Source organism: Medicago sativa, chromosome 4 (assembly GCF_051527215.1).
Source record: "Medicago sativa cultivar Bolivia chromosome 4, Bolivia_mono, whole genome shotgun sequence".
In the NCBI taxonomy this organism is placed as follows: Eukaryota; Viridiplantae; Streptophyta; class Magnoliopsida; order Fabales; family Fabaceae; genus Medicago; species Medicago sativa.
The window spans coordinates 36,074,717-36,084,155 of NC_140752.1; the positions used below are offsets into that span (position 1 = coordinate 36,074,717).

Here is a 9,439-nt window from a genome sequence, read left to right on the forward strand (position 1 = left end):
GGTGGCTAGTCGAGAGTACTCTCGTATTGGTTGACACGCGATACTACACCCAAACGAGACTATCCTACGAATATTGTTGGAACGAGAGTACTCTCGTCACCTAACAAATATTCGGAAGTGGTTGAAAACTTTGGGAACTTGGTAGAACCCTTGTTACAAGTGCAAATGAAAACCTTAGTCCTAACCAAATGGCGTTGTTATCCCTATGCTCCAACATTGTATACCTTAAACCTCATCATGTTTTCCTTGCATACTCATACATACATGCATACATTCATAAACACTTTTCTCATTAAACATCGAAAGACCTAGATAAGTCCTTCTAAACATCAGAGGAGTGGACCTTATAAGGAGGGACACCAGGGAACACAATTAAACTAGACCTTAGATTTGTTGAGGACTTTGTCTTTGGTTTTGCTTTTTCTTAAGAGAACTGTTTGTAATATCTCAAATTATCAAATGTTCCTTATGATGTTTACAATTACCGTGACAAGTCCTTCGATAAATAAAAAATGTGTCTATTTTTGCATAACATCATGCATCACTTTGCACTTCATGGTCTCAAATCCAAAGTCTCACACAAATTTTCTTTTCCATAAAAGGTCAACCTATCTCAAAAGAGTCATGGCGTCCTCGTCCAACTCGCATGTACAACACTCGAGCAATCATAAAGAGAAGATGGATTTTCTCGAGCAAGAAAATCAATTGCTCCGGAAGGAAATGGCAGCCATGCAGACTAAGATGGACGATATGAATGATTTGATGAAGACACTGATGGTTTCTCAAGCACAAGCACCTCCTCCTCCTCCTCCTATTAGGACTCTAGCCAAAACTATTTCTACTGGCCCTGAATGGACGTTTTGTGCCGATATTCAGGGGTACTCTACACCACAACGTTTCGTGCCTTGGTTCCCGCCTCTTACTGCTGGAGAAATACTTCGTCCCATTGCTTGTGAAGCTCGGATGCCTACTTATCAACGTGCAACTCATGTTCCTCAGCAAGTTGTGACGTTTCCTCCAGCTGTCGTGACCTACTCAGCACCTGATGTTCATACTATCCCACAAGAAGAGGAACCCATCTCCCATTCTGGGGGTGTGGGGGCATATGACAGGGTTGATGACCTACAAGAGAAGTATGATGAGATGCAGCGAGAAATGAGAGCTCTCCGTGGGAAGAAAGGGTTTGGGAAAACTGCTTACGATCTCTGTTTGGTGCCAAACGTCCAGATACCCCACAAGTTCAAGGTACCAGATTTCGAGAAGTATAAGGGGAACTCCTGTCCTGAGGAACATCTAACAATGTATGTGAGAAAGATGTCTGCCTATGCCAAGGATGATCCGTCCTTATTTATTACTTTCAAGAGAGTTTGGTTAGCCCTACCGCAAAGTGGTACATGAATCTTGACAAAACAATGATTCGAACTTTCCGTGATTTTTCATAATGTGGATATGGCCCCAGACCGAAGCGATCTTCAGGCTATGACTCAGGGAGACAAAGAAACATTCAAGGAATATGCTCAGCGGTGGAGAAATTTCGCTGCCCAGGTAAGCCTGTGCATAGAAGAGATGGAGATGACCAAACTTTTCTTAAAGACTCTCAATCATATCTACTACAAGAAGATGGTCGGAAGTGCTCCCAAGAACTTTGCAGAGATGGTTGGTATGGGTGTACAGTTGGAAGAAGGAGTCCGAGAAGGATGATTAGTTATGGAAAGTGTACCTGCCAGTAGTTCTAATAAATTTGGGAACAATTTTCCGAGAAAGAACGAACAAGAAGTGAGCATGTTGGCCTAGGGGAGACCTCAACAAAAACGTCTGGATCATCAACACGTGGCTGCTATTACACCCGCTACCAATGCCATTCAACAACCACTTTATCAGCCTCAACAACCGTATCAGCAACAACAGCCTCGACAACAGGCTCCAAGGACACGATTTGATCCGATTCCCATGAAGTATGCTGAGTTGCTCCCATCTTTGCTCAAAGGGAATTATGTCGAGACCAGGCCGCCCCTCCGATGCCCGGAAAGTTGCCAACAGGTTTTAGAGCCGACCTGTAACAGCCCAATTTTTCGCTAGATTTATTTTATTATTTATTTATGTGTGTTTTATGTGCTCTTATGTGATTATTTTCCTTTGTGTATTTTTAGTCGGGAATTGTAGAATTCGGTGTTAGGAGGGTATTTTAGTCATTTTTGACTTAGGGGCATTATGGTCATTTTGAGAGTAGGGGTAATTCTGTAATGTTGTTGAAGATTATTTTTAGTGCTTAGTGAGAGCTAGTATTATTTTACTAAGTGCTAGGGAGTTGTAGTAATTTATTTTATTACCGGTAGTTGACCGTTGTTATTTCCGTTTTACCGTTAAGTGAGTAGTAACGTTTTCGGTTAGAATAGAAATGGGTTAGGCCCATTAAGGCATTGTGAGTTGAGCCCAATTAGGTGAGACCTATATAAACTCTAGTTGGTAGAGAAAATAGGGTTTTACCAACATTTTCATTTTCATTAGAGAGAAGAGGCAGAGAGAGAAAGAACAAGAGAAGAAAAGGGTTTGAAGAAGGAAAGCTAGAGAGAGCTAGAGGGAGGTACAGATTCAAGCTTTTGGGAGCTAAAGTGAAACCTTAGTTGGTGGTTGTGAAGAATTAAGGTTAGGGGGTTAGTCTTTAATCACAATCCCTTAGTTGTAGCTTCTACCCTAATTCTTTACTTAAGTGCTTATTTGAATAATTGATTATTGTGGAATTAATTGGTAAATTCGTGCTTATGTTGTGATGCAATGTTTGGGTATGTAAATTGAATGTTAATTGAGTTGTTGATGATGAAATTGCAAGCTTAAATCATGTACATATGTATGCTTTGTGTTTTGCCCAAAAATTGATGATATGAGATGTTGTTGTTGATAAATTGTGATGAATTCATGATTGGTTGTTGTTGTTGATGTTGTGAGGTGTTGTTGTTGATGTTAGAAACCTTGGATAATCATAATCTTTGATGTTGTTATGAATTTGTGTTGTTCTTGAGGTTTTCATAAAAAAATGGGTTCATAATGAAGAAGTTTGATTTTGATGATGTTGAATGAGTTAAGAAGATTGTTAGAATGGTTAGGATGGTATGATTTTCTGTTTTAATCACTTGGTTTTGGAGAGAAATCATTTTGGGAAGAAAATGGGTTTTTGAGTAAAAGTTATTTTAAGAGCTTTTGCAAAATAAGTCACTTTGGGATGAGTTTGATTAAGTTGTTTTAATGTTTAAATGTCACGTTTTCAAGTGTGGTTTGTATGGTCTAAGTGTTAGGAATGCAATGACGAAAATGGAACAGAAATCGGATTCGAAAACAAGATTTTATGCACGAAAACGTAAAAATACATTTTGCTGTACTGGTGAGGTGACACGACCGTGTTTTGCCGGTGAAACACCAAGGTATCCTCTACTGCACTCATATGTGGCCTAGAGGTATGCTTAGTTGAGGCGTTGGAACTTGTTTACTTGGTTTTGGCTTAAAAGCTCAATTATTTCTAATGTTGTGATTTTGAGAGACGAACTTTGTTGAAAATGTTTTAAGAGCCGATTGCTTTATGAATCCTTTATGGATAGTTGATATAACTTATGTGGAGATGATTGATGATGTATATATGTGACAACTATATGTTGATGTTGTTGGTGATTGTATATATGTCAAGTGGTGGTGAATTGTTGTCGATGCATATATACTAATTGAATGGTGATGAACATGTTTATGTTATGTTGTTTGTTGAACATGTTAAATGTTGATTGTTGGTGGTGAATTCATACATGCTAATATTGATGGTGATCTTGTTGGTGAATGCATGTATGCAAAATGATGGTGATGGTGAGGTGATTATTGTTTGTGTGAACATATGCATTGAGTCGAGTCATATGTTCATGCATTCATCACTGATGGTGGCGGATTTTATATCCAATTGAGGTGAATTGTAAGAGGAGGTGTACTCTTACATACGATGTTTTTGTTGCATCGAAGGTGACGACCTTGAGGTGATTTGGTACCGCATGCATCTAGAAGTGTCTAGAACATTGCATGCATTTGATTTGTTGATGAGTCGTGTCATAATTGAATATGTGACTTAGTGAATTATGCATTGGTGGAATTTGGTGAATGTGTGATTGTGTGGATTGGTGTATATGTACATTGGTGGAGTTTGTTGATGGTTGTAAATGAATGAACTATGCTTTAATTGCATGTTTTACTTGTAGTGCTTATACACTTGGTGAACCTATTTGATAATAACGATAAGATGAGAATTATATACGTATATATGTATATATGATGTGGTGATTCTTTGATAATGATGATTGCTTGCTTATAACTTTGAAATGATGAATTGTACTCGTTAAGTTAAGCATGCTAGATGAGTAATGAGGGGAGTAATATTTTCATTTGATGGATGTTGATAAATGATGAACTCTTGTCGATGACTTGATTAAAGATTTAATATGTCTGTTATGTTGGAACAAAATGTGTTTAACAATGAACCTTAAAGAGTTTTGATGATAACAAGGTATTAAAAATTGTAAATTGGACTAGCTAATATTTGTTCAAGTGTACAGGACCTTAATTAAAAAGTTACATCATTTATTGGTTCTGAATGAGCAAATGAAGAGCAAAAGGAATCAACAAAAATGAAGCTTAGTGCTTCTGAAGGCAACTCGCTCCTGAAGAGAAAAAGCGCTCCTGAAGTCAGTATAGTGCTCCTGAAGAATAGTGCTCCTGAAGACAAAGTGTCCAGAAGCCACATCATTAGAAGCTGCGTTATCAGAAGCTGCATCATCAGAAGCTGCGTTATCAGAAGCTGCCTCATCAGAAGTCATTTCACCAGAAGCTGAAGATCATCTGGATTTACAAAAGATTCAAGGATTGAAGAATCATCACTGCAAAAGCTGTCTATTGGATTCGAAAACACAACAAAAGATTAGTGGATTTTTGCAACGGTCATTTCAAAGGTGTTTGAAGCCATGTGCTTGCAATTTTGGACGAAAACATTGACATTGTACTTTATACGAACTGTACAACCACCTTCTCCACTACTCTGTTTTGTGTCCACGCTACAAGACAAGAAAACAGCTCCAGAATACAGCTTCGCCTGCATAGATGTTCCTTTGGATAAGGAATGGATTTCAAATTGGTTCTTCATAGGACAACAACCAAATCAGGCAAAAGATCATTGGTGAAAGATCAAGCTTCAACAACGACTCTTTGATGTGCTGGCAATTTCACAACGTCTCTTTCACACCTCTATATAAAGGAGTGAAGACTTAGAGAATTGGCAATGCTGAACGAAAGACTCACAACATTTTTACAAGTGCCAAACCTCTGCTGAAATTGTTCTGCATTCACTTAGAATTTCTGTGTCTCAAAGTCATATCTTAGAAATTCTTAAGTCAATTGAGTCTGTATCTGATTTGTATTGTGAGCACCTCTGATTGTATATCAAGTGTTCAACCCTAAACAATTTTCTGTGTAATTTTGTTTAGCTAGAAGTCTCTTGCAGTTGTGCTTGAGCAGGGAAGTCTCTTGATTGTGTTCTTGAGCAAAGGAAGTCTCTTGCTTGTGTGCTTGAGCAAAGGAAGTCTCTTGCTTGTGTGCTTGAGCAATTGTAATCAGATATTACTCTTAGTGAAATCTCCTTGGAAGTGCAAGGGGGACTGGACTACTTCCGGTTTGTGGAAGGAACCAGTATAATTGCTTTGTGTCGTTCTTCTTCTCTCTCTGTTTTATTCTGCTGCATTTAGATTCTGATAACCACTTCAGAAGCTGTTTCACTTAGCCTCTGACCAGTGTGTTCAGTTTTTTTAGGAGAAACGAAGAATTTTCCAAAAACACAATTCAACCCCCCTTCTTGTGTTTTTCTCACCTTCAATTGGTATCTAGAGCCCTGGTCTGTTGTGTAACACTTAACCGTGCAACAATCAAAGATCTGAGAAAAACATGTCTACTCCTCCTCCTACTGGATCTGGTGATACTAGCTATAAAAATGTCTCACATGATTATAGTGATAGTAAGAAATCCAGTATTGGAAAGATTCCAAAATTCAATGGAGATGCTGAAGAATTTTCATGGTGGAAAACCAACTTTTACAGTTATATCATGAGCCTCGATGAAGAACTATGGGATATTCTGGAAGATGGTGTTGGTGATTTAGTCCTTGATGAAGAAGGAGCTGCTGTGGATAGAAAGAAACATATTCCTGAGTTGAAGAAACTCTACAAGAAGCATCATATTATCAGAGGAGCTCTTGTCACTGCTATACCCAAAGCAGAGTACATGAAGATGAGTGACAAATCCACTGCTAAAGCTATGTTTGCTTCACTCTGTTCAAACTACGAAGGCAGCAAGAAGGTCAAAGAAGCTAAAGCTCTCATGCTTGTACAAGTCAAAGGACAAGTCAAAGAGGTCTACATTCAAACCAAGCAAATTCAAGAAGTAGATCAAGCAGAGTTTAATGGCAACCTGGGATGATTTGGGAAGTGAATCTAGATCTGATAAAGAGGAAGCTGATGAAGATGCAAAGATAGCTATTGGGTTGGTAGCAACAGGAACTTCAGAAGCTGGATCAGATTCAGACTCAGAAGATGAAAACGAGGTATATTCCAAAATTCCCAGAAATGAACTTGTTGAGTCACTTAAAGAACTTCTTACACATTTTGAAGTAAGAACCAATGAGTTGAAGGATTTAAAAGAAAAATATGTTGATTTAATGAAACAACAAAAATCAACTCTATTGGATCTGAAAGCTTCTGAAGAAGGACTTAGGGGCTTTGACTTCATTTGTAAAACATATGAAGACAAGCTCAGGTTCTTATGTCAGAAGCTACAAGAAAAGTGTAATGAGAAACCTTTAAGCAACCATGAAATTGCTCTTGAAGATTTTATCATATCTGGCATTGACAGAAGCAGAGTGGCTTCTATGATTTATAGCATTTACAGAAACAATGGCAAAGGGATTGGTTTTTCAGGAGGGAAACCAAATGAAATCAGTCTCAAAGCATGTTGTGAATGCATCAAGGAAGGTCTGAAAATAGTTTTTGTACCTGAAGGTGCTGAGTTGGAAACTGTTGTTCAATATGAACCTGAAGCTTCTAGTTCTAAGGCTAAGATTACTTCAAAGCCAAAGAACTCTAAGCCAAAGGCTATGATCAAATCTGATTCCAAGACTTCAAAGATCAGGATCCTGAAAAGATTAGAACATGTACCTCAGAGTCTGGTGAAACCAAAATCTGAGGTTCTGAAGTCTAAGTTTCAGAGGAAGACAGTTACTGCTTCTGAAGTACCAAAACCAAAGGTAATGGTTAATCAGAAGCAACACAACTCACAACACAAGGTACAAGGAGTGAAGAGTAAAGCCCTAAGCACTAACCTTTCAGGACCCATAGGACAATGGGTACCTAAATCTGAAAATGTCAATGATGCAGGTATGTCTAAGAGCAGCACCAAAGCAAAGATCATGGTACCTAGACAGCGGTTGCTCAAGACACATGACAGGAGAGAAGTCCAGCTTCCTCAGCTTAACAATGAAAGAAGGAGGAAGTGTGAAATTTGGAGGCAACCAATCTGGCAAGATCATAGGTACAAGAACTATTGATAATTCCTCTACCTCAATTAATAATGTATGGTTGGTAGATGGTCTTGAACATAACCTTTTGAGCATTAGTCAATTTTGTGATAAAGGTTATGATGTGCTTTTTGAGAAAACCAACTGTACAATAATCAACAAGGAAGACAAATCCATTGTGTTCAAGGGAAAGAGAGTTGATAATGTCTATAAAATCAATTTTTCTGAACTGGCTGATCAGAAGGTGATTTGCCTTCTATCAGTGAATGATAAAAAATGGATGTGGCACAGAAGGTTGGGACATGCTAACTGGAGGTTAATCTCTAAGCTTAGTAAGTTACAACTTGTCAAAGGGCTACCAGACATTGACTATCATTCAGATGCACTCTGTGGTGCATGTCAGAGAGGAAAAATTGTGAAATCATCTTTTAAAACCAAAGACATTGTTTCAACCTCAAGACCCTTAGAACTACTCCATATTGATTTATTTGGACCAGTGAGTACTGCATCCTTGTATGGAAGTAAATATGGATTAGTCATTGTTGATGATTACAGCAGATGGACTTGGGTGAAATTCCTGAAAAGTAAGGATCATGCATATGAGGTATTCAGTAATTTCTGCACACAAATTCAAACTGAAAAAGAGTCAAAGATTTTGAAAATCAGAAGTGATCATGGTGGAGAATTTGAAAATGAGTCATTTGAAGCTTTTTGTGAAAAACATGGAATTATCCATGAATTCTCTTCTCCTAGAACTCCACAACAAAATGGGGTTGTAGAGAGAAAGAATAGAACTTTACAAGAAATGGCCACAACCATGATCCATGAAAACAATTTGGCTAAACATTTTTGGGCAGAAGCAGTGAATACAGCATGTTATGTTCAAAACAGGATCTATATTAGACTTATTTTGGAGAAAACAGCATATGAACTCTTTAAAGGAAGAAAACCCAATATCTCTTACTTTCATCAATTTGGATGTACATGTTACATTCTAAATAACAAGCTTTACCTAAAGAAATTTGATGCCAAGGCCCAAAGAGGAATCTTCTTAGGTTACTCTGAAAGGTCAAAGGCATACAGAGTGTATAATTCAGAAACACTATGTGTTGAAGAATCTATGCACGTTAAATTTGATGACAAAGAGCTTGAAGATAAAACTTCAAAGCAAGGTGAAAGTGTTGCAGAGATACAGGTTCCTGAAGCTACTCCAGAACCTGATCAGATAGCTGAATCTGAAGAAAGTCCAGAAGCTGAACCCACATCAGAAGTGCAAGATGAAACTGCTTCTGATGAAGCACAAGATGGCTCACATCAAGAAGATCCTCCCAGAAACACTTTCAAGCACAAGTCTTCACACCCTGAGGAGCTAATCATTGGAAACAAATATAGTCCAAGAAGAACAAGATCATTCTTTAGACAAGAAGAATCAATGATTGGACTGATCTCAATGATTGAACCTACAACAGTTGATGAAGCACTTTCAGATGATGGATGGATCATAGCTATGCAAGAAGAGTTAAATCAATTTCAAAGAAATGATGTGTGGGATCTGGTACCCAAACCTCAGCACAAGAACATTATTGGAACAAAATGGGTATTCAGAAACAAGTTGAATGAGCAAGGAGAAGTAACAAGAAACAAAGCCAGACTTGTTGCAGAAGGGTATAGTCAACAAGAAGGCATTGATTACACTGAAACATTTGCTCCAGTTGCAAGATTGGAAGCAATCAGGTTACTTCTTTCCTATGCAGTTAATCATGGCATAATATTATATCAAATGGATGTCAAGAGTGCATTTCTTAATGGTGTCATAGAAGAAGAAGTGTATGTCAAGCAACCTCCTGGATT

General features: G+C 38.0%; 1 protein-coding gene across 1 annotated transcript; it reads left to right on the plus strand.

Moving 5' to 3' along the window:
* Positions 1 to 678: 678 nt before the first annotated feature.
* Positions 679 to 1,398, plus strand: LOC146929072 (uncharacterized). Its single transcript, XM_085707206.1, has one exon. The coding sequence runs from the start codon at positions 679 to 681 to the stop codon at positions 1,396 to 1,398; it is 720 nt and encodes a 239-aa protein (XP_085563332.1).
* Positions 1,399 to 9,439: the final 8,041 nt, after the last annotated feature.